Source organism: Glarea lozoyensis (assembly GCF_000409485.1).
Source record: "Glarea lozoyensis ATCC 20868 chromosome Unknown GLAREA4, whole genome shotgun sequence".
NCBI classification, from domain to species: Eukaryota; Fungi; Ascomycota; class Leotiomycetes; order Helotiales; family Helotiaceae; genus Glarea; species Glarea lozoyensis.
Window position 1 is genome coordinate 980,100 of NW_007360999.1, and position 24,501 is coordinate 1,004,600.

Consider the following 24,501-nt stretch of genomic DNA (forward strand, 5'->3'; position numbering starts at 1 on the left):
TTTCCATTTCATCAGAACCCCGCCCTCGCTTTTTCTCAAAAGGCCAACGATGAATAAAGACAAACAAAAATATATACCATTTATTCCAAACACACAGTATCCATCCATCCTTCCTTCCTTCCTTCCAACCTATGCTTCCCGTCCCTGTCCAACACATAGCTGATCCAACCCTTCCCTTCCATCCTATGCGAATATGCAATCCCTGACCCCCATCCCGCAGCTTTCGGTCTTACAAAGAAAAAAAGCTCGAACTGAAAATTCTTCTCGCCAAATGCAGCAAAAGGTACCCACGCCACGGTCTCAAAAAAAAAAAAAACAAACCTCTGCGCTATCTATGCAGTTTAAAAAACAAATAACCACACGGATACCTCTAATGCCCCTCCAACCCCAAAGAAGGAAAAGTGTATGCCACTGGCTGATTTTCAAATCATCCCCGTCCCCCCACCAGTCGAGGAACTCCCCGGCGTCCCAGCTTGCGCAGCGGACCCAAGTCTCTCTCTATATTCCGAGGGGCCACCGACACTCTCAGCGATACTGACGCTTCTCTCCTGTTTAATCTTTTCTTTCTCGCTATCTTTCGTTCCTTTTCTGCGTAATCCGCTCAGGAATCCACGTTTTTTGTCGTCGCCTTTGTTCCCGTTTCTACTTTGGCCGCGACTTGGAGGACTGGCGTTGCTCCCGTCAGCGGCGATCTTGCTCTCACGTTCTCGTCCAAAGGTTGATTCCCAGAAACTTTGACGCTCGCGCTTGTCACGGTCGCGGAGACTGCCTGAGGAGCCGGGAGGAATGCCGCCTGTGATTGTGGTAGTGAATTCGGACCATTGTGGCGAATGGAAGGATGTGGGTGAGGGTTCAAGAGGGTAGTTTGTTAGGTTGGGAGAATCCTGAATGGTTATGCCTTCGACTTCATCCGCGAGGTCGTCCCACTGAAGAGAGAGCTGATCCGTGCTATCACCACTTTCTGCGTTGAGGCGGCACTCATCTGCGCGCCGCTGCAACTCAAGGCACATTTTATTGAATTCTGCCAAGTCCCCATCGAAGGAATTGAGAAGAACGAAGTTGGACGTTGAGTCTAGCCATAACTTTATCAACCCAGCAAAATTTCGTGCATGGTCGATGAGATATGGCAAGGACGGGAACCCTTCACGAGACGTTGGTGGCAAGCGTGCGAGAATCGTAATAGGCGTTGAATATGAAGCTGGAAGTGAGAAATTATTTCTCTCGGACGATATAGAGCAGATTGCGTCGATGAAATCTTTGAGTCCTTGTCGATGGCTGTGGAGGAAGCGGTTCATAGGCTCCATCCAAGATTCTTTCTGGCCAAACGTGCTCAGATTTGCAAGTGCCTGCAGACTCTTCGCAATAAGAGTGAAAGTTCGTTGTGCTTTCGCTTGAGGATGGTCGCGTAAAAGTCCGAAGAGTTTAGGATTCAGGAGAGCAGGACAAAGGAAGCGAAGAAACAAGAACCCAGAAACGCTAGTGAACGATACTGTCCGGAAGAAATCACCATAACGATCTTCGGCGACGGCCCGTATGTACTTCAGTATTTGACGAAGTTCTGGGGGACAGCGAGCTGAAGAACCAGCGATGCCATCCCATATCTCGGTCGTCAGAGAAATAAGCAATTTCCAATTCTTATTGATATCTTCGCCATGACCAAGTCGAGACGGGTCCACCTCACAGTCTGGGTTGAGCTTGTTTATCTCCACAACTTTCTCAGCTAATACTTCCTCGAGGTATTCTTTTCCAAGCCGCCTCATATGAAAGTCCATAGCTTGAGTGAACAGCGAATTTCCCCGGAACAGCAGATTGGCCTCTCCTTGAAGAGACTTTCCAATGTCTCGAACAGTTTGCTCGCGATCGCCAACAGAATTATAAGACTCGTTTGAGCCAATTCTTCGACTCCATCGCACTCTCCGATTAGGTGTCTCTTTACTGATCCCGTCAATCTCGTCTTCTACCAGAGCCGCAAGCCAGTCGTAAGCATGTCCAGAGACCTGGAATATGTTCATCAACGTTTCAGAAAGACCTCGAAGATTTCGTGATATTGCCTGGGCAATCTGATCTGTCAATCCACTGCCAAAGTTGTGCAATAACAGAGATAGTGGCTCGTAGTCCTTCGCGAGCAACACTACTAGCTCGTCATAGCGAATCTTGAGGAATATCTCTCCTATCTTTTCTTGCGAATTGTCAAGTACAGGCCACCACGCTTCGTTATCCTGACCACGTTCGAATTTGTCCACTGAGATTTCTATCGTGCCGCAAAGGATTTCATCCGCTTGATCGGGCCCATGGATGTTCGCGGACAAGAATCCGTGATGTTGAGTAGTAGTATCGACACGCTTCAATACAATCATGAGTCGCGGTGACTGAGGTGACAGACTTTGGAACTCGTAGTCCTCACGCCAGAATGGATTTCTCGTATCCGCTTTGGTTATTGTCCGTGCTCGAACTTCTCCGTCCAACACGACTTCGGCGAAATACTCTCCAATTGAAAGATCAGCTTCTTGTTTCACAGAAAGTCTGCCTGATTGGGAGAAAGATTCTGGTTTCGCCACTTGTTTCCTCATCTTAGCTTCAACTACTCGTAGCTTCAGGGACTTCTCGATTCGAAACATATCTGGAGAAGACCGCACTTCCGCATCCTCCGCAATGTCGAACTCCGTGGAATCATCTGAGTGTGGTACACCATAAATTTCCGGGACTGAGAAGGCATTCAACAAACAGAACCACACTTCATACAGTAGTCGGGATTCCAGTGCTATGTAGACTGGTCGGAAGATGGAGAGCTGGGTTGATGATGCGGTATAACGTGGGTATATAGCTATACAAAAATCCTGATCCAGTACAGATCTGTCCAGCTTCTGTACTGCACATCGCGAGAGCTGAGAAAGCTGAATGATTGAAAGTAGATTGATATCATTTTCCGTAAGCAGCTTGAATTCGCCATTATCCTGAAGTATACATGAAACCTTCCTCCATGTTCTGGCCGGCGATTTTAGATCGCGCGTTGATGGCCTTCTAACAATGGCCCTTGGTGAAGATGGTGCACCTTTATCCCACAAGAGACATTTGGCAACCTTGATGATGTTACCTTCTTTGCCCGCCACAGATGCTGACGATGACCGCGGTTGAGTTGAACTCCGTCTTGGAGGATTAGGTCGGTCGCCTAGAGAATGGGCAGCTTTAGTGGATGTAGCTGGTAGTGTCCCTTTTCGGACCTGCTGCCAACACAGTAGTGCCGCTAGCCACAAGTCGAATTCCGCTTTGACGACTGGTATGAGATTCATTTCAATCCCTTGCGCTTTATGGGAAATTTCTAGACACCGTGTACGTCGCTCCTGAGATACAATTGGGCGTACTCGACATCCTCGGAGGTCTGAGATCACTGCAGCGTGAGATAGGCCACTGCCGTCACCTTCATGCATTAAAGAGCCCTTGATGTCGTCTATATAGCAAATGCCAGAAATCCAAAGACCGGCATCATCTGTCTGATATTCAACCTCTCCTCTCATCCGACCACACAAGGTTTGCATTAACATTAGTATTTTATTAGCGTCTGAAGTTGCTATTGGAAAAGGAAGAGAGTCCACGGATGGAACGTCACTCATCGCTGTCAGTGGAGACGTGGGTCGTGAGCCTCGTTTGACAAGACGTTGTCGACCACTCTTGACAGAGTTGGACTTCTGAAGTTGTGGGTTTTGGGTAGGACGACTAGCAATAGATGGGAAACCCAGCGAATTAGACGCATCATTCGTACCTCGAGCTTCCGCATTATGGAACACCGAAGAGCTGGTAGAGTGTACAGAACCGATCCGGTGTCTGCTTCTCGACACATTTGTCGACGTAGAACGGTTACGTTTGTGTTCCTCAACCCCACTTGTGGTACGGGTTCTGGGTCTAGAATGGAAGCTCACTGGAGGTCCTGTACGACCTTCCAAAGAATCGGTAGAATATGAATCTTGAAATACCAGGCCCTGCCTACGGTCTCGTGGCTTCTCCCCACCTGGTATTGAGCGAGGGGATGCTTGGGTTGACGAGGGATGGTCCACCGATCTAACTGTGCTACCACCAATCGAAAACTCATTGTCGAAGTCTTCTGGCTGCTCAGGCGTCACAACTCTTTCTGGTCGGGCAGAGTTTGGACCTGGTCGGATTCTCTGAAGACGTTGTGGTTCCGCTTGCGCCCCAAGCCCCCGAGCAAGCGTTTCCGTCGCATTTCTCTGCCAGTTCTGTAGAGCGCCATCTTTTCCGTAGGTTTCGTTATATGGTCTACCGTCCATCCCTGCTGGAAGGATGCTCATCCGATGCCTTCTCATCTATTTGCCCTCATTCCATGCGTTTGCGGTCTTATTCGAAATGGGAGAAGTGGGGTCGACCGTCTTGAGTTGTGGGCGTGGACTCGTATGATGCCAACAGTGTGGCAGTCGTTTTGCTAGTTCCTTGCGGCAAGGGTATCTGCACCCAAGGTAAAAGCAGATTCAGATATTACTGCAGGAGAAGATAGTCCAATAAAAGGTTCCTCCGTAATACCGATGATTGAAGGAGACGCTGGAAGTTCTGCAGCCTGGGAATAGAGATAGTCCGGCCGGATACTTTTCTATATGTGGTTTTGTTGATGCCGGTGCACCTCAGTTCTACCCAATTCCGGTCCCAGATCTCGACACTTCCTCATGATAGCTGGTCAAGTACCATTCGTAAGTATACCCGTTGTGGCAAAGGGTACAAAACCAGCGCGCTGTTGCAGACTTCCGGTGAAGATATGACGTTGAGGGTTTGCGCCTATTCGAATCGTGAAGCTAATTGCGGTCGTAAAAGCAAGAACCTTGGAAGAGAAATGCAATAGTGTAATCTACAAATATTTGCGACCTTGGTCTTGACTCCCAAGTGGAAGTGCAATCGTGTGCTAATCGATGAATGCAGGTCTCAAAATTCTTTGGGATGGCGGCTTCTTCGCTTGACAAGAGCCACGCTTTGACTGCGAGATCCACCCTGTCAACGTCAACCAGGCGATCAGCTTTTCAGGGTCTGCGTTCGAGTCTAGAACAGGTACTATAAACTTCGACACTGCACATCTCTCTCAATTGCACTAGTATGTATCACGAAGGACCGGACTGGTGGTGGGCAAATTCCCCGTCAGGTACGGGAAGGGTCTCACGATGTTACAAACAATTGGCTTCAAACAAGTCTCGACAGTCTGGCCGAGAAAGGTGTCGTCCATCCCCAGCAATCAGAAGCATTCAATCCGGTGATCAAGAAAAAGCAATTTACAATGGGGAATATCACGACTCGGATCTTCCCCAGCTCTCCGCATTGGCTGCTCCTCTCCCGGGCCCCTGACAGAAGGACCCTCATCTGTGGCTTGTATAGAGCCGGCATGAAGGTCAGCAACATTTCGATGCTCGTACCATAACCAGAAAAGCTTCAAGAGGAATTGCATGTGTGATTCCGCACGTGGCTGAGATCCTTCCACATCTGTGACACACTTGGCGATGCGATCCTCGAATCAGTCACCAATAAACATAGACTAAGAAACGAACGTTATGTGAAACCGTGTTCCTCTTGTATTACGGCAAACTATATCCGCTTTTAGAATATCGCGAACTGTCACTATCCCAATAATTGATCATCAGTCCCCGATCTGAAAACATAAGTGAAAGCAAAGAGACCCCGCCAACACCAGTGACAGAAAATTCCGTCGAGTGACACAACAGACACTCTCAAATCCCAACCAATCCCAATTCCGGTCTCCAAAAGAAAGACAATCCCATAGCACCTGGATATATAGCGTTTCGTAAAAGTGAAGAGAATTAAAACATTTCCTAAGAGTCTGTGATACTCTACGCCGCTGACGCTAACGGAAAGGCCGATCAGACATACCATCAGGGCTGGTTGGACTTGAAAATTGACTTCGAACGCCACTCAAATCCCCAGACCCAGTCCTTCTCAAAGCTTGGGTCATTGTCTCAATCGTCAACTCGCCGCTCTGAGTTGGTGGGTGCGATGAGATAGGGCTTCCTAATGCTTTCACACGTGGTGAGAGATCAACGCCTTGAACCGAGGCGGATTTGCTTGTTGGCGGCGAGGTATTGAATCCTTGGGAGGAGACGGGTGATCTGACAGGCGATGGCGATCTATTGATTCCACCGGAAGACAATGAGCTCAGCCCCGCAACGTAGATGCTATCTCTGCTACCCGCATGTTCTGCATGTTCGGATTGTACGATGTCCGAAAAAGATATGAAACTTAATCTTCTGATATCGGTGTTGTCCAATGCCGCATAGTTGGATGCAGCATCATCTCTATCTGGGTGAGTGACCAACTCGTCAGCCCAATTACCACCAAGTGATTCGCTGCTGCCAATACCCGTCACATTGACAGCTGCCGGCTGATGGGAGGAATGCATAACAATTTCCACAGTATCTGGATCCAATTCGCTGTTCGTGATAGCTTCAGAAGAGGCATCCAGTACTGGTGGAATATGGTTTTCCGTTTGAATGTGAGACGGGATCGCGGATGAGTTGGGCGGTAGTAAAGTACTCTCTTGTACATCGCGCTCGAAGATTTGTGACCCTGCAGGAGATACAACTCGTGGCGACGAAGAAGACAAATTCCTTTGAGGAGATTGGGGCGCTGAATAGAATTGATTCGTTGAGGTTCGCGACGGAGACGTTGGTGGAATCCTTTGAGCGACCGGCGCTGCAATTGGCGTTGAAGTATTTCCAAGATTCATAGTCGGTGTAGTGGTCTTGTTCTTGCCCTTCGCACTATCGTCCTCCTTTTTCTTCCCAAATCCAAACAATCTACGTTTTCCGAGTTTTCCCCCCTCGGTAGCGGTTTGCCCCTCTTGTTCTACGTCGCTGTTATCTGCGGATCGCGACAGAGAAGTCCGCTTTGTCTCTTGAAACCCTTCCCCGAGTAACGGCACTGTCGAGGTGTTTGTCGACGGGTGGTTGGCCTGGTCGGGGGTGTTTGCTTGCAATGTGCTGGCTTCCGAAGCGCTCATCTTGAAGTAAGTTATCCGGAGGATGAGGATCGCAAAGAAGTTGAAAGGTCAACGGGAGAGGCCAGAGATAAATACTGACCGAGTCAGCGGACGACACTATAACTGAGTAAAATAAGGTGGCGTGGGGTGAGTCTTGTGCAGGTTTAATCTAAAGCATAAAAAGGGAAAATACTTAGTTACTTACGCGTCCCAACTGTTGTTTGATTTGATATTGGCCGACCTGGTCTGCTCTGTCCAGTCAGGTGCAGAGCGAGGGGAATATTCCTCTGGTGATGACACAAATCCCTACCGCTCACCTATCACTGGGGCATAGTTTGCGGCGCTGAATTGCCAGACTTGAATTAGATTATTCTCGGTCGTGGTGTCCTCTGACTTGCTCGCAGAATTTATGGCATTGAATTCCCAAGGTTGGTTCCTGGCTGATGGAATAAGGATCGACCCCGTGGACTTTGATGATTGACGTGGGAGAAGTCCGGAGCGGAGTGATTCACCGGCTCCGACCATTCCGAGTAAAGCTAGTCTGTATCCGGTCTAGCTCTCAATTCGAAAAGTTCACGACAGCCTCGAGCTCGTTGTCTCGAGACCACCAGCATTTGAAGCTCCAGCGCCTCCACGATGGATTCCAATTTGATCAGAAGGCCGCTGGCCAAGATAGTCACAAACAAAAAGCCATGTCTGTCTGCATTCAGCACTACATCTCGACAGAATCAAGAATCCTACCGCCGCGCAAAGCAACGGGCAAACATTCGGCCAAACTCCTCCTTTCTCGAGTCCGACGATTCCCCTGCGAACAACCATATCATATTCAACCCACCCTCCGCTGCGCCATCCGTGTTTAACACTCCCCTCAAGTTCCTACCAAAAGAAGACAAAAGGAGACAGCTGCTCGCCACAACACAAGCAAGACTTGCGCCAACATCGACACGACTTCCACCTCCCGTTCAGAGACAAAAACAAGTACCACATCACCACCTCAGCGATGCCGATATCAAAGAAATACAGCGGTTACGGAGAGACGAGGGTTCAGTATGGACGAACAAGAAGCTAGCGAGGAAATTCAATTGCTCGACTATGTTCGTTAGCATTTGTGTGAGCCAGTGCGGAGGTGATAATCTGGCGTGGCAGGCATCGGAGAAGGCAAGGCTGGATAAGATTAAAGCGGATTGGGGACCGAGAAGGCTGATGGCTCATGAGGATAAGCTGAAGAGGATGGAGATGGCGTTACGAGATGCGTAGTATGTGGTGTATAAACAATGGATGGGAAGCGATATGAAGGAATCAGTCCTCTTAGCGGGGAACACCAATTGAGATCCTGGCTTTGGGACTGGAGGGTGGATTGTTACGATAAGGAAGGATTCATAAGCGACTGTACAAATACTCCCATAAGATGGGTAGATTTTCTTGTGTCTAGTGCATCAGCATAAATTATGGGAGATGGAAGAGATCTGTAGGAATAGATATGGAAAATACTCATTGTATAAATTGGATAAGCCCGTTCAAGTGGCTCATTAAGCCATAGCACTCGAGTACTGAATGTATGCCCACCAAAAGAAGGGTGCCCCAAAATCTAAATCGCATTTTTGACAAATCTAAACCGTCACATGAGAACGAACCGCCTCCAAGAACGTCTAATGACAGGAATCGGAGCCGTCTTAATATCCTAACACGTACTTTACTTGTATTCCTTATAATTATATACTCTTCCACGAGTTCTCGCCCCTAAATATATTGAACCCTAAGTAGGACCATATAAATTCTATTCGTATACTTCCTATATAGCTAATTCAACTAGATCTACTAGTCCTATAGTATTAAAGTTATTCCCATCGATATCGTCGCTTTCTAAGTAGTTCGACTATCTTCGGTAAAATTCATTATGCGATTTAGATTTACCTAGCAAACCCCAAAAGAATTGCTCATTCCCACCCCTAGAGCTCAGATATAGGGCTGTCTTTGACATGACTTGTCGAGAGGAGACGATACATCCATAATTAAACATTCCTAACGTTTTCTCAACTGGTGAGTTTTATTCCGAATTACGTTCTCAATTAAAGCTACGACCTTAAGTCACGGTAGCTATCGAATAAGGCGAATGTGGATATTCTATTATTGACTTAACTCTAGAGTCATCAAGTAAAACTAGACTAAGGTCAATGAAAACTCCATTTGGAAAAATATCTAACTATTCGGAAAGTTCCACTCAGGTCAGATTCAATTGGCTATTTAAATATAACGACTTCTTGTGTTATATGCAAAAGTTTATATTATGTAAGTTAACAGGATATCGAGACGCGTAGAAGACGAGATTTACATATCTAATGTTTGTTAGGAAATGCATCTTCGACACTGTGAACTCGATTGGAGCTTAAAAGCAATAAATATATACTAACTCTCTCAAACAATCTGCCATGTAAAACTCCATTATGAGACACCAACCTACTACACTATGACCGAAATCAACTCCCTTAAAAGGAGGTCATTTAATCTCAATTATCCCCTTAGATTCCTAACATTTCAAGACACATACGATGTCTAATCTTCCATAAAAACCCCCCAAACTCTAGATAACGACTTATCCAGACCCACACTTATTCCTCCTTAGGGTACCTTCTGCTTGTGCCGTCGAGTTTACAACTTCCTTACAAAAGATTGCCAAGTCACAAATTCTTGCAGTCACAAACGAAATTCTCGTTAGATGATTTACATACATATGGATATTATCTCAGGGAAGTAAGATTCGGGCTCTAAGAAACTCCCACATCTGGCTCTCTTAAATTCCTAATAATATTCGCCACGCTCGTATATTAGACAAGACAGAACTTATGCAAGATAACTTGCGAATACATTACCTAGTATATCCTAGAGATTACAAGAAGATAGCATGTGTCTCATCGTCACTCGTTTAGCAAATGTTATTTAGTGCCAAAATCCCACCTTATTCATTCGTGATGACCGCTCATCAGTGTGAAACCATTCATCACTAAACGCTCTAACAAATAATGGCTTGTTATCCACGAATGAGTCTTCATAATCTAACTCTGGAACCACCTCAAATTAGAAATCATCAACATAATAAAACCCACCTCATCCTAAACACCCCAAAACACTCTCCTCCTCCCACCCACTTCCACCGCAAACCCCAATCCCTCCCAGGAATAAATGCACAGTCCTCATTCCGACTTCTCAAGCAAGGTAATTCGACCATTGCGCACCTCTTTCTCTCCCTAATCTAAACGAAACAACTATTCGAAGAGAAAAAGGAAATATCTTCTTACAGTCCCTGGTTCTCGCCCAATGGAAAGAGAGGATATAGCCGATCCATTGAAATGGAACAATTTGAGCAAACGAGGCTTTCTGGATGACTCTATCGTCCTTCTATTTGAGTGTCGTGAAACACTGGTATAGCTGAACAAGTTGACCAATTCTGAAGGCTTCGAATTGACTCACATCTCACCTCCTAAGTCATCACGTCCCAGGCATCACTTCACAACCAAGGTATCACACACACATTTCAATTAACATCATAGAATTGCCACAAGTACGTAACTAGACTGACTAACTCATCCTCTCCCCCAACCACATCTCACCAGCATACTGTCACAATCCAAAGAAAATCAAAATCCGCAGAGATTCCCGACGAAAAAAAAGAAACCAAGGAAATAGTATCCATCCAATGAGTGAGTCAAGAAAGCCCCTGTGGCTATTCTGATGATGTGTGAGTTTTTGTCGTGTACTCATGCGTTCATCCCCTCATCCAATATCGCCTTCTTGCCATACAGCACCACCCTCAACTCCGAATAACTTTTCAGAAGCTATGTAGAAGAGAGTATCGGTCCACTATGTGATGAAGTAGATGCAAGAAAGGGAAATGAAATCCGTAATTTGTCCCTTTGATTAACTCAAATGGCTTGAAAAGCGCAAGCAAAAAGTGAGAAAGAATCAAGAACCCCGCAAACCCCCTAGCTCCGTTCCGTTATTCGCATATCCAGAGCTGTGTGTCAATCTTGCGCCAATCTACTCCTTCACATTATCGTACGTTGCCAAGAAAGCTCTACTTTCTTGTAACCTTCGCCTGTTCGGCGAGGTATTCCTCATCGGAAGCATCCAGAATATCGTACTCCTCATCGGTCATGAAGCCATCATCAGTCTCCTCATCAGCAAGATCTTGGTCGACAAAGTCCTCAAAGTCGTCTTCAGCATCCTCGTGTACTGAGGCGGCGGCTGGAGCTTCCTGGTGAATGCTGCTAGCAGGAGACTCCTTCTCGAGCTTGGGGAAGATCATTTGGCTGCCTTCGGTCTCGATCTTTGGCTCAGCGACTTCCTCCTTAGCTTCTTCTGGCTCTTCCTCCTTGACTGGCTGAGCTGGCTCGTTGACATTAACGTCACACCAGAGTCTGTGGCCAAATTTGTCTCCAGCTGGGCCAGTGAGACGCCAGTATGAGATGAAGTTACCCTCGCGTGGTGGAGTTCGCATCAACACGGTGAAACCAACCTCTTGGCCAGGAGCAACCTCGGTGTAGCAGGTTGTGCTCTCGGCAGCAGAGACGAGCTCGTGAACAGACGCTGGGTGCGCTGGGTCGACAGCACACATGTTGTCACCACCGACGAACTTGACGCTACATCCGGCAGGCCATGCACTGTTACCACCATTGCGGAGGTACCAGGTCTGCTCGAAAACACAGTTTGGTGGTAGAGTGGTACCGTCAGCAATAACATCACGAACATAATGAGCGATCAAGTCAGCGGCAGGTGCAACAACTGGAAGCTCCTTGACCTCCTCAGCCTCAGCTGGCTCGGGAGTCTTTGGTGCCTCGACTTCATGTGCCTCCTCTGTCTTGACAGGCTCGGTGGGCTCAAGGTCAGCAACGGTCTGTACCTGAGTGGCGGCGTTTGCGGATGGAGGCTGGCTGGTCTCTGTAGCCTTGTGTGTTTGTCTTGGGCGGCGATCTCCCATGACTGGCATTGGCTTGCCATCCTCGTGATCTCCCAATGTGGTAACGCTAACGTTTCGGACTGGGGTCTTGAACTTGATGAGAGGATGGGTCTTGTTGTGGGGGTTAGATGGGCTAGCCTCGCAGCTGGCACAGAAGTCGGTATCGTGGCATACAGCACATTTGTATCGGTCACCCTTGATGTAGGTCTGAACTCCATTGCTCTCGTTGCAAAGAGGGCCGTCGCAGTAAATGCCAATGTGACGAGCTTTGCTGCTATAAGCGCGGGAGATGGCCGCAAGGTCGTTGAGCGGCTCGTAAATAGGTACGAAGCGGTGGCGTGGGTGAATGAAGTTTGCATTTGGCATGCAGACAGAGCAGAAATCCCAGTCAGGGCAATCGAGGCACTTGTGTCGAACACCATAGATGTATTTATCACAGCCATCGCAGACTGCGTTGTGGCCAGTGTTGCGACCTGGTGCAAGGAGAGCCTGAACTACTAGGTCAAGTTGGGTATCCTCAACAGCTGGAGTGAAGGCATGCTTGGGGTGGTGACCATGGTTTGCTGCAACAAGGCAAGAAATGCAGAGATCAAAGTCAGCGCAGCTGGTGCAAGTAACGAAGCGCTCCTCGGTGAGTTCTGTCATAAATTAGCACGAATTCTTTTCTCGCAGGTTTTAATATCTTACCTCTGATGCAAGAGTTGCAAGTACGAGTAGCGACAATCTTTGACTCCTCTGCAGCCAGGGTAGTCTTGGACTCGGAGAAAAGAGCCTTTGGCTTTGGTGCGATTGTCTCGGTTGTGCTGTTGATGACCTTGCCGTTCTTGACGAAACGCTTGATCATCCAGTGCTCCTCACCACCGCAGAGGACTCCATCATCGACACACCTTTGGCATAGATCATAGTCGCCATCGTCACAGGTGCTGCAGTGATAATGCTCATCTGGAATAGCCGAACCGCAGTCGTTGCAGTATACGGAGAACACGCTCACAGTAGGGTGCGACACACCGTGGTGTGCACTGACGGCCATTTGGCGAGCTTGTGAAACGCTTGCGAGCTCGGCGTACCAGTTATCGCGAGCAGTAGCAGAGTTTGCAAGAATTGGTAATTCACCATCGAGGTCGAGGCATGGGGTGGTTTTGGAGTAGCTGCAGCACATTGGGGGAGCAGGCATACTTGATTCGGCTCCAAACTTGGAGTCAGACTTGGAGTAGTAACGAGGTTGGTTGATGAGAAGCTCCTCCAGGCCACGCTGGATATCTGCAACAGAGCCGTTGGCTTGTTCTGAGTAAGTGGTGTGTTGTGGTTGTGGTTGTGCGGCTGGGGTTGGTGCTTGATATGTAGGCTCTTGAGCAGCTACGGGCTCAGTCTCGACAGGGCTGACTGGGGCGACCTCCTCGTCTTCGACGGTAGCGGGTTTTGGAGTAATAGGTTCCTTGTGGTTGACAGTGACCTTGAGACGTAGCTTTAGCTTTGCCTTAGCTGCACGATATAGCTGTTTGTAGACCGAGACGTTGGATGGGTCGAGGACGACGAACGCAGCGGCAGAGTCGGAGTAACGCTCGAATACTGCCTCGGAGGTAGGAGGAATGGAAAGGAGGAATCGAAGCTACAGACAAAGAGGTGAGTTAGCCAGCCATCACCATCGGATGCAAGTATATGCAAGTTGCTGGTGTTTGGGGGTTGCAGATCACGTCAGGCTGGGAGCCTCGTGGGACGTCTTTGTAAGAGCAAACGTACCTTGTCTGGGAGTGTGCTGGCACCAAGATCACGGAGGGGAAGCTTGAATCGACGGTTGCTACCTTCGATATTGACTTTCAAGGTGACCAGAGTATCTGGGTTGGTGGCAGATGTAGACGCCATGATTGCTGATCCAACTATAGTGTTGTCAGCTAATGGAGCTTGAGCGGTGACGTTGTACAGGCGGCTAAGGGTTAAAGAGAACGTACTGGGTATTGATGCAGCTCACGATAACTTGAGTGTATCAATAAAGAAAACTCCAGAGGCTATTATGATACAGTCCTGGTGTTGTTGGTAGAAGTGGTTGTGAGAGGATGAAGGATGAAGGATGAAGTTGGATGAGGGGAGAGGTCGACTGCCTTGAGCTCGATAAGCGGGAGGGTAGGCAGGCTGCTCTAACGTACGCAAGCCGACGACAAATCAGCTTCAAGAACAGGCGAGAAGGAGGCGACAGAGGCAAAGAATTCACGACCTATTCGGAACATAGTCACGTAAATAGGGGGTTCGGAGTTGACTTAGGAACGAATTAACATAAGTATATTTCAATTTTGTGGGTGAATAGGACGAGGAAGTCGTCGATTGCCCTTGATTCTGGTTGATAGATGGGCGCGTTACGGCGGCCGGATAAGAACGAGTCACGCGTCTCCAATCTCGATGGCATAAGATACATTCATTCACGTGTACATAATCATTACCGCATCAACAGTGCAGCTGCTGAATTGACAGACAGCTGAAACTCGAGTTACTACTTATTTCACCTAATTCGCATCTAGACCAGTGTATTCATTTAGTAGTCAAAACTGTAAATCCATCATCTAGTTCTTGGCACCTACATCACCTTGCTTCACTAGTCTTCACCTTATCTAAAGTGAGCTCTTGTGACCAGGTCTGATTCTACAGTACGCCAGACTTCTAGCTCTGCATATCGAGTGTTTCGAAGCCACTGCTATGCGCGGAAAAGTTCCAAAGTCTAGACCTCACAACGGGCGCCAAGCAGATAGCCATCGTGAACCTCGCCTCACCTCGGCTCAAGATGCCTATCTTTCGTACGTAGAAATTTGGGTCTAGAAACTATATCACTTCGAAAGTTATATATACTCAGATACCGTGAATTTATATGGATAATCAGGCCATTAGACATCACATGAGGTCATGCAAGATTCTGGACAGCCCTGTAGAGCAAACACTGTAGCTGGCAAGCAATCATACCCTTTGTTTGTTGGCATTTTTATAAGAGTGGCGGCTTGTACTCTTAGAAGTCTTAGTACTAATCTCACTTCCTTTCACCAATCTCACTTTTCAAAATCTCATGCTCTTGTTAAACATCGTAAATTGGTAACTAGTAACCAATACCATCAACTCTCCATCAACACTCAAGTACTACAACTAGTCTACTCGCTATGCCGCCATAACACAAAATATCCCTACGAACAATCGAGATGCTTTAAAAAAGACATGGAGGTGCAAGAGGGAGTCTGACTTCTTAAACAACAGTGACGAGAATATTTCCTCGGGCCAGATACTAAACTTGCAAGACAGCTGAAAAGTGTGGTAGCCGCATGCGACCGAACCCAGGAATTTGCCCCTACCAAACAATACCCCAAAAGATAACCACAGAAAAGTGTTACGAGAGGCCCCGGAAAGTAGGCCATCCAAAAGCACCCCTCCGTAATATCGATAACAACACATATATTTTCGCGACTAGAGTGCAGACAAGAAGAAAAGTGTAACAACGCTTGATAGACGTCGAATGAAACCCACTGCCGAGACAAGATCGCTGAAAGCATTAAAAAGAATATAAGATGACAATGGTGGTGGAACTCGGAAATCAGCTCTCTATTGGTAGTAGACGACGCCTTGCTGAGGTTGTTGAGGGTAGTAGAACCCATCTGGGCTTGGTGTCATCATCCCACCCATACCAACGACACCACCGACCTGCTGCATTGGGTATGCGGCTGGTTGCTGGTATGCAGGAAAGGTTGCGACGGCAGGTATTTGTGCAGCATCATAGTAATACACCATACCATTAACCTCCTGTGCAACAAGATTTTGTACACCAGCTTGGGAACTGTCTGTTTGTTGGCCAGATTGGGGAAATGGCTGTTGCGGCGCGGGTTGCTGAGCTGGAGGATAAGGAGCCGCATTAGCAGCTGGGGCCATAGCTGGGTTGAACTGCTGCGGATAGTAATACCCTTGCGGTGGAGGAGGTGGGGCCATAACGGGATATGGTTGGGGGTAGAAGTTTGGTTGTTGCGGTTGTGGTTGTTGGTACGGGTTTGGTTGGAATGGTTGAGCATGAATAGCTCGCTCAGGTATTTGAGACAATGGCGTGCCTGTGGAAGCTTGACTTGGATATGACTGATTCCGGGAATGCATCATGCCATCATGTGGGTAGTTGTTGCCATTGACTTGTATGGGAACTTGTTGGTGGAATGGCTGTTGATGTTGTTGGGGTGGGTTGAATGATAAAGTTGCAGGAGACTCAATATCAGCGACTGATACAGCTTTCTGTGGACGAGGTTGGTGCATAGGGATTGGGTTTGGTCGATTTTCACGATAGGTAGGCTTTTGAGGAAGCGGATAGGTCTGTGGACGAGGAGGTTCCTCACCCGCAACAGGTTGTGGGACCCCATTCTGAGCACTTATCTCTTGAGATGAATATTGTTGTGGTTGGGCAGATTGACTCGTAGGAGGGAGCTTGACTACAGGTCTCGACGGGTCTATTGGGATTTGTGCTCGAGACATTGTCGATCCGTTCGGGGAGATTATAGCATCCCTGTTCACTTCCCGAGCAAGTGAAGAACGACGGCTCATAGCCACACTTGGAGTATATGTGCTACCGTAGACGCTGCCGCCGAAAACGCTTGTACGTCGAGAATAACCACCTATTGACCCAAATGCTGATCTTGGACCTCGGCCTCGACCACCAAATCCTTGCTGATTTGGTCTCATAGCTCGTGGAATGAAGATGAAAGATCGGTCCACGGCTGGGAATATGTATCGCGGTGGGTAATCCGGAATCGAGATTCGAACCGGCTTATCGCGTCGCATAGGCGGTCGATGATCTGGAAGTCGAGTATACTGCTTGACGGGTATACCGGGGAAAACAATCGGCTCTTGCATATTTGCAAGTAACACCCTAATCTGAACATTTCCAATATGTTTTGTTGTCGATAATGCTCTGTTTGGAGCTGCAGTAGAGGGCACGCTAATGGGTACCTTCATGGGATAGTTATTAGAAGCAGGATAGCCTGCTGACGGGGCCTGGCGAGGAAGAGGTTCAGTTATGGTATCGTGCATATCATGGGCCCAAGGAGCATCGGTTGGCTCGTATGATTGCTGCATTTGGCTGCTACATGTTAGCTACGATCAATTGTGCACAAATTCTTGATCTAACATACCTTGAGGGTGCATATGGGCCTCCAATACCAGGCCTACCTCTCCCTCTCCCTCTCCCAAAAGGCCTAAATCCATTTGCAGCAGGGCCAGAGTGACGATGATCGTGCATGAAAAAGGCCCCTCTATTTGGAACGAATGCTGGATCAGCGTCTCTCTTTTTCTTATATTCCTCGTGTTCCCGTCGGCGACGCTCGTACGGCTGCTCCTGTGGCTGGTCCATCTGGGCCGTGGACTTGACAACCGGCAACGATGGCTCTTGGTCCCGAACATCAGAGTCATCTCTTAGATCCTCGTAGCGAATCTCATCCGGAATATTAGTCTGATCTGATATTTTTAACCCATTTAGCATTAGGTCCATATCGTTGTTTTCACTTTTCCGTTGTTTGTTCGACCCCGTAGCATTTCCGTTCGTCGAGGCTGGCTTTTCCTCCTTCGGCTTCCCCCCTCCATTCCCATTAGTTTTGAGCTGCTCCGCAGAGCTCGCAGAAGGACCCTTGACACTGGCTACCTCGTCCCCCTCTCGTATCTCATCCTCTTCACTTATTATAGACCCCTCACTCAACGAGTCATCACTGAGAGACGCAGCATCGAGAACACTTTCCTCGTCGCCTCCATCCTCAACCCGTCTTCGACTTGCAGCTAAGTCCTTCCTGTGTCGATGTCCCATCTTGAGGAAGTGTGTGGGCTGTCGTTCGAGATGCGACGGGTTGCCGGACGAGTGTTCAGATCCGAAGGGGCAATATTTCCTGACAGATGATGCAGTAGTAGCGTCGTTGAACGGTTTATGTACCGCCCGCGGCAATGATGGTATATTCGACAGGCGAAGTATCTGTCGATGAGGAACTTTCGTAAAATGGCGATACCTGCACGCCGATGAGGAAGGTTGAGAAGCAGAAATGGTGTATCTTGGATTCTATGGGAGGCTGAAATGTGAAAGCCTTGGGAAGTCGCGCTCTCGGAATCCCTGCCGGTTTCTTAACCTTATGACGCTAGCCTCAAAGCAGAATCTGGGGCAAGAGCTACGCTTTCCGTCAACCATCCGCCATGATAGATGTCTTCATCAATTTTTGGTAGGAATAAAAGAATTGATTTGGCAATTGATTACTCTACAAATCAAAGCAACTTTACATATTTTTGGGTCCTTTGCTTCAATGCTTGTATAGAGAGGATACTCGAATTCCTTGAACCAATTTGATCATATTCACTTCTGGACTTAAAATTTTACATTTAAGCATAATCGAACAATACAGGTAATGCATTTTAAACCCTATATTTTGGGGATATAGTTTTCTATTTGGAATCTAGCGTATGCCGTTTATACAACAATACACAGTGCGTTTCCCATCACTCGATGCTTAGCCATATCGCAAGTACTCCTACTCCTAATGCATTTAACATCACAGTACGCGTAGTTGTTTTTATTATCAATCCTTTTATTTATTGCCATAAGACCAATTTTCGGTCTAGGTTCCTGTTGCCTGTGAACCTTTTTCCATCTTACAAAACGCCATTTCCGAACACAGATCGCCTTGATAGTGTATCAAGGCCAGATAGGCCACAACGCCCCAGCCCAATGATGCCGACCATTTCGCCAGATAATGTGCAAAGACGTTATATCAAATCCTCGCCATATTATGTACAGACCAAACCAATCTATCATAATTCATGCAATCAAAAAAGAATAATTAGAAACAACCTCACCCATTTTAGGGGACCTGATCGTATACCTGCTCGGAGTAGCGGAGACAATTGCGGATAGATATGTCGATTAGACCAGCCAATGGTGAACAGAAAGACCATGCACACCGAGAAACTTGTCGTATTGGTGTACATGTATCTATTGATGTTTGGAAACGAAGACCAGAGAGATGCAACCAGAGGCACTCGTGAGTTAAAGTTGGGATCTGAGTGCATAACGCATGCCTTGCCGGGGAAAGCAGCAGAAATCGAATCCGTAATAGGTTGAATCTCGAATGTTGTACAAGAACAAGTAAACCCCCATCATTACATACAGGCATGTGGGTATTGGCAAGAGAGGTCAAGATATCATAGAGGTCTTCATAAGTCGTTCGCCGCGTAAACAGATGGCCTCCATTCCAATGTGTACGGCAGAAGTTTATGAAAACCGGCGATCTTGCATACCTTGTCCGGCTGCCATGACCTGAGGATTTCCCATGTTGTTTTGTGCCATACCATATGGATTCATAGGACCTGTGAAGCCTGTTTCAAACAACTGTTGGACACCCATGCCACCCATACCCTGTGATTGGGTGACGGGACAATCTTTATGAGCCATCAAGACTGTCTTGAGGTTGACGATCTCGTCTCTCAAATGGGTGATTTGTTGGCTAAGTTGATCATTCTCATTGCTGAAAATCTCGACCTTCTGTTGCAGGTTGGCAAGCCATTGCTTCTTACGTTGTCGACACTTCAATGCCGCAACCCTTAGCGAATATTAGCTTTGTAGAAATAGGGGAAAGATGGCCATTTACCTGTTGCGTTCTAAGAAGTTCTTTCTCTTTTCCTCATCAGTCATTTTCTTGCCGTTGGCATTGTACTCATCTTTGGTGAGATCCAATTCGCCCTCGGATTCAGGCTCTGGCATAGCGTTGCCGTTATTACCCTTGGACTTTTTAGCAGGAGGTGCCTTCGTCGGCGTCTCATCCGCCTTGCGGCGGCCATTGGTTTGTGTAGTGTTACTTCGCTTCCCCTTGCCGCGGGTGTTTGGGCGCGATTGAGTTTCGTTCTCGTCGCTCATCTCACTGTTTCCGCGACCAGAAGCAGTACTCATTGATCCGTTGTGATGGTTCCTATGAGCCATCTGAGGTGATGCTTCGGCTGACTGGTTGCCCATTTGTAGGTTTGGAGCCTGAGGGTGTGCATGTTGGACAGGCATTTGGGGCGCCATAGCATAATGACTCGTGGTCCCAGGGGCACTACGTTGCTGGGCTAGTAAGAAAAGGCCATTGGCAGCGTCGTTGGCGTCGTGTTGGTCGAACTGGCCAGTGACTGTCGACTTTGTGTCCATACCATTGAGGAGATCTTGCGGTTGGGAAGTAATATTAAGTCGCGGTTGAGGGATTTCACGGTTCTTCTGGATGCTGATGGCAGCCCGCTGGAAGTCCATGGCACCAGGAGTTGCACCTCCAATCGCTCCAAAGAGTGCTGAATTGGGACTTGGCTCTGGGAACATAGATCCTCCACCACCTGGAGTAAGGCCTGTACGGAGACCAGACTCATTAGGGGTTGGAAATCCTCCACGGATGTGATGTCGCTCGCTGAAGTAGTCCTCGTGCTTCTGAGGACCCGAGAGCATCGCTGGGCTCAATGGTCCAGAACGGAGACCACCCCAAAAGCCAGGAGTGACACCTCCACCCAGGAGGCCTGCTGGAGATGTCAAGGACGCGACCGAGGGAAGTTTGGTACCGCCTGGTGTTTGTCCTTCTGAGTTGTGACCGCCAAACGCAAAGGATGCTTCGAAAGGATTTTGTTCGGTGGTAATGGTGCTATTGTGATTTACTGAGAAGTAATCAGGTGTATTAGGGACAGCGTTGCTTGCTGCAGCCGCGGGACGAGGAGGAGGACCTAGAGGGTCTGCGGTAGCAGTTTCGATATTTGGCAAGTCTTGCTTGACATCGGTCACTACGTCTTAGCAGAGTCAGCATTCTCACTATTCACGTCTGCGCGAAGGGGACGAAGAAATTGTAGGGGTGCGCAAGAGCAGCATGAGAAGGATAGCGGAGGTGACATCAGCCCAATCGCATATCCTAAGAGATAGGTGATAGACTCATTGCGGCAGTGATATGTTGTGCCGTTGCAGACGCGATGGTTGAGGAGACAAGTACTTACCAGTGGACTTCTGAATGTCTGCATTCTGCTGGAGAGGTGATTTGGTATCGCCATCTTTCGCGACAGCAGCATGGGGTGATTTCCCCATGGTGAATTGGGATGGAGGCGGGGATTCAAGTTGTGTATACAAGCTGATGGACAGCGATGACGACGGTGGATCGAGGGATGATGAAGGTCTCAGTGATGAGCCTGATTGATACGACCTCGGGAGGACTGATAAGACTGGCTCGAAGCTGTGCTGGTGGGAGGAAAGAGCGTGGAAAGAATGCGGTCGAGGGGTGAAATATACGTCACAGTGCGCCGCGAGACCAGCGTGGAAGCTAGAGCCGTTTTCGATGTTAGTGTGGCTTCCTCCTAAGTGCAAACACGACCACCAGAGTTAGACGGGTTCTCCGTCAGCCGTTGGTCGTGGTCGAGACGCGACCAAGGACAAGTTTTTTATTTTTCTTTCGTTGTCCAACGACGTCTTCTTTATTACTGCGCTAGTCCTTTATGTGCGGCGGATGGTGGTCGTCGCGGTGGTGGTTCCCAGCGCACAACTCGCTCCCAGCTGCAGCACTCGGTCGAGGATGGATGGCGAATCTGGGTGGCAAACCTCCTCTGACAAATTCACCTTTGTGAGCGAGGGCGACACCACAAGATCAACACGGGCAGGCCTCCAATCGCTTTCCCACCGTGATAGCCGCAGCTTCAATCTGGTTCCTGGCGATGCAGAGGTTGATGCTCGAGGGCGGTCGCGTCGAGTGTCGATAATCGCAGGAGTGTCGAGTCGGTGACGTCGTCTGCTTCGAATGCGCAGAACGACCAAGTGAACAGAAGACTGTAAAAAGCGCGACCAATGAGGGACAGAGTGCGGTCGATATATTTCAGACGTACCAGGTCGATTTAGTCTTGGTATTATTACTCCTCCAATACACGCGTTGGGGCTCCGAGATGGCGGCTCTTCAGGTTAGTCGACTTTCTGGTATTTTTGTCGAGAGGAAAAGAGGAAGGGCGAACGTCACCGCAAAAAGCCTGATGACGCTGGACGTTCTTGCTCACTTTGGCCGAGGGGGGATAGCGTGACCGCGCGGCAGATGATTGGATAGGAGCATATTAAGGTGGGTCCAGAATCTATCGCGCTGATGTCTGAGGCTTTCGCCGATTTAGCGCTTCCTCCGTATCACCTAGCCTGTCGATTGTTTGGTAATCGAGATTTCCAAATGCCATCCCCCACAGAGTACCGCTTCAATCCTATTGACTGTCGAAAATCAAATTGGCCTCTTGCTGTTGACTTTCCGATATGTCTGCGCTTATCCTAGGCGCTGCTTATTGATACATCTCTTTGTCTGTCACGTCACAACGTGAGAAAACGCCATATTAATTGCCTTCCCGATCGAGACAATCTAACCGGGTATCTAATGCCGTATTTTGGTAAATAACCACGGATCATGTCTCCGTCTATACGCGCCGATCTATAGAAAAAGAAATATCAGTACGATATTCTTACTACCGAAAATGATTTAACATCATGTTGTGCTTTCAATTGAGTCTGATTGATTAGCACGGTACAGAGCAGCTGGCGAAATGGTAACCGCTCAAGATACAATGTGTGTGCATAAGCACTCCCACTTTGAATACACAATTACCATACTCGTAGCTTTGACAAGTGAAATATATTGATATAATCAGTTTGAGGTTTCGATGCCTCTAAATGATACCTACTCATTTTCAGCTCCTCATTATATCGAGCAATTTAATTGAAAACTTGCGAAGGCTGTTTGGAAATTTACACATTCTCATATTTGTACACATTCTCGTCTATACATGTCTCTTATCTATATCATCTCACACACGACATCCCATCTCTGCACCATCAAAGCTTCGCATCCTCCTTCACACCTCTCACCCTAAACCCATGTCTAGGAGCATGAACCCTCACACTCTTCCCCTCCCCATTCACCTTCTCAACCACCACCTCGTTCCCATCAAGCCCAACCAACCGTCCACGATCCTTATAACTAAACCCGGAATCAACAGGCCAAACCTCAACCTCCTGACCCTTCTTCAACCCCAACGGATCATTCCCATCCACCTCCCCTTCTGCCTCTGCAAACTCGCCGTCGGACGATATCCGTAAAGCCTCAGCACCTTTGATCGTCTTCGGCTTCCCGGCTTTCTGCGCTAAGCCGCGTGTGTGCTGGTGGAATCGCTCTATCCAGGCGAATGTCTTAGGGAAGGTGTTTGCGCAGATGTAGCCAGCTGGTAGCGCGCCTTTGAGATCGCGGAGCCAGAGAGGTACCCAAACCGCTATTTGCCAATTAATTCCATCCCATTCATTCACTCAGTCAATTAAACATACCCTCAATATCAGCCAACCCCGGCCCCTCTCCCACCCCCTCAACCCACACCCTCCCATCCCCCAAAACCACCTCCTCCAAAAACCCGAACGCCCTCCTCATCTCCACAAGCGCCTCTGGTCTCCCCTTCTCCTGCGCCTCCCTCCCCCAGCTACGTCCCGTATAGTCCTGTCTGTCCTTCAAGAACTTCTCGTCGTTCAACAGCGACATGTCCGACGGGATGAGCTGGCCCGCGCGAGCGAAGAGTCCGCCGTCAATCGCCCATGTCTCGAGCAGTTTTTCGAGCGCCGAGGAGCTGGAGATGGAGGGGTGCGCGGGGGAAGGAGGGTAGAAGGCTTCGAGTTTGAGGAGGATGAGTCGCGTGTCGTTGTAGATGGAGCGGCCGATGGAGAGGAGGGGGATGCGCCGGTAGGATGTGCCTAGGGCGGTGATGTCGGGTCGGGGCATTGTTGGGGGTTGGAGCTGGGGGTGTTAGAGACTTGGGATGGTTTTTGGGGGGGTGAAGGGGACGTACGCATTGTGTGTAGGGGATTTTGCGGAGGTTGAGATACCATACTATCCTATACCGATCGTTAGTAAGTATCAGTTGTTAAGAAGAGTTTTGACTTACCTTCTCGCAAATGGGGAGAAGGTGTAGTGATACAAGATAATCTCCTGATCTTGGGCCGCCATCGTAAAAGTCTTGCCGCGTTGGTAGATTGAAATAAATTAGAGATAGTATTCAAACAGTAAATTCTCATCCACACTGTGCTGAACGAGATGTACCGGCCATCATCATCTCCAACAGAGAACGATGTCGCGACTAACCGGGCGGGCTCGTCCATTGAGCCTCGGCTCGGGAATTTCCCCAGATTTCGATTTAAGCGAGGGCTCCCCCCTTTCGTCCCTGGGGCAAAACATTTTTGCGTTGAAAAAATCCAAGTTGGGGGTTTTTTCTCCAGATTATACTTGCCACAGTTATTTTCACAAGCGGATCAATGGATTAATACGGAAAATTGAAAAAGATGGTGTATTCTGATGCACATAGCAGTTACAATGTGATTTTTGCTGTTGATGAAATTTTATTCCTTAAAGCGGAGAAAACCTTCAAGTTAAGTGCCATGAATAGTAGGTACGAATAGCACAAATCAACACCTAGCTTCCTTTTCTTCTTGATTTTTGATCGAAATGAGATCTAAAGACCGCGGACAAGCAAGAGCGTTGAGAGAATATCTCGAATTTAGGTCTTCTGATGA

General features: G+C 48.2%; 7 protein-coding genes across 7 annotated transcripts; 1 reads left to right on the top strand and 6 right to left on the bottom strand.

Annotated features, from left to right (window-relative positions):
• Nucleotides 1–422: 422 nt before the first annotated feature.
• GLAREA_09686 (GTPase activation, GAP) lies at nt 423–4,283 on the bottom strand (the record flags this gene model as incomplete). The annotated part of the gene is made up of 1 exon (XM_008086282.1): nt 423–4,283. The coding sequence occupies one exon, from the start codon at nt 4,281–4,283 to the stop codon at nt 423–425; it is 3,861 nt and encodes a 1,286-aa protein (XP_008084473.1).
• Nucleotides 4,284–5,854: 1,571 nt separating this feature from the next.
• On the bottom strand, nt 5,855–7,006 carry GLAREA_09687 (uncharacterized protein; the record flags this gene model as incomplete). Its single annotated transcript, XM_008086283.1, has 1 exon — nt 5,855–7,006. The coding sequence occupies one exon, from the start codon at nt 7,004–7,006 to the stop codon at nt 5,855–5,857; it is 1,152 nt and encodes a 383-aa protein (XP_008084474.1).
• A 615-nt stretch (nt 7,007–7,621) lies between these two features.
• GLAREA_09688 (uncharacterized protein) lies at nt 7,622–8,242 on the top strand (the record flags this gene model as incomplete). Its single annotated transcript, XM_008086284.1, has 1 exon — nt 7,622–8,242. One exon carries the CDS (start codon nt 7,622–7,624, stop codon nt 8,240–8,242), a length of 621 nt encoding a protein of 206 aa, XP_008084475.1.
• A 2,815-nt stretch (nt 8,243–11,057) lies between these two features.
• Nucleotides 11,058–13,802, bottom strand: GLAREA_09689 (Cysteine-rich; the record flags this gene model as incomplete). The annotated part of the gene is made up of 3 exons (XM_008086285.1): nt 11,058–12,577; nt 12,627–13,548; nt 13,680–13,802. The coding sequence occupies 3 exons, from the start codon at nt 13,800–13,802 to the stop codon at nt 11,058–11,060; spliced, it is 2,565 nt and encodes an 854-aa protein (XP_008084476.1).
• A 1,713-nt stretch (nt 13,803–15,515) lies between these two features.
• Nucleotides 15,516–17,745, bottom strand: GLAREA_09690 (uncharacterized protein; the record flags this gene model as incomplete). Its single annotated transcript, XM_008086286.1, has 2 exons — nt 15,516–17,028; nt 17,081–17,745. 2 exons carry the CDS (start codon nt 17,743–17,745, stop codon nt 15,516–15,518), a joined length of 2,178 nt encoding a protein of 725 aa, XP_008084477.1.
• Nucleotides 17,746–19,194: 1,449 nt separating this feature from the next.
• Nucleotides 19,195–21,015, bottom strand: GLAREA_09691 (bZIP transcription factor; the record flags this gene model as incomplete). The annotated part of the gene is made up of 3 exons (XM_008086287.1): nt 19,195–19,522; nt 19,571–20,720; nt 20,928–21,015. 3 exons carry the CDS (start codon nt 21,013–21,015, stop codon nt 19,195–19,197), a joined length of 1,566 nt encoding a protein of 521 aa, XP_008084478.1.
• Nucleotides 21,016–22,782: 1,767 nt separating this feature from the next.
• GLAREA_09692 (Thioredoxin-like protein) lies at nt 22,783–23,938 on the bottom strand (the record flags this gene model as incomplete). Its single annotated transcript, XM_008086288.1, has 4 exons — nt 22,783–23,216; nt 23,269–23,728; nt 23,781–23,826; nt 23,877–23,938. The coding sequence occupies 4 exons, from the start codon at nt 23,936–23,938 to the stop codon at nt 22,783–22,785; spliced, it is 1,002 nt and encodes a 333-aa protein (XP_008084479.1).
• Between the last annotated feature and the right edge of the window lie 563 nt (nt 23,939–24,501).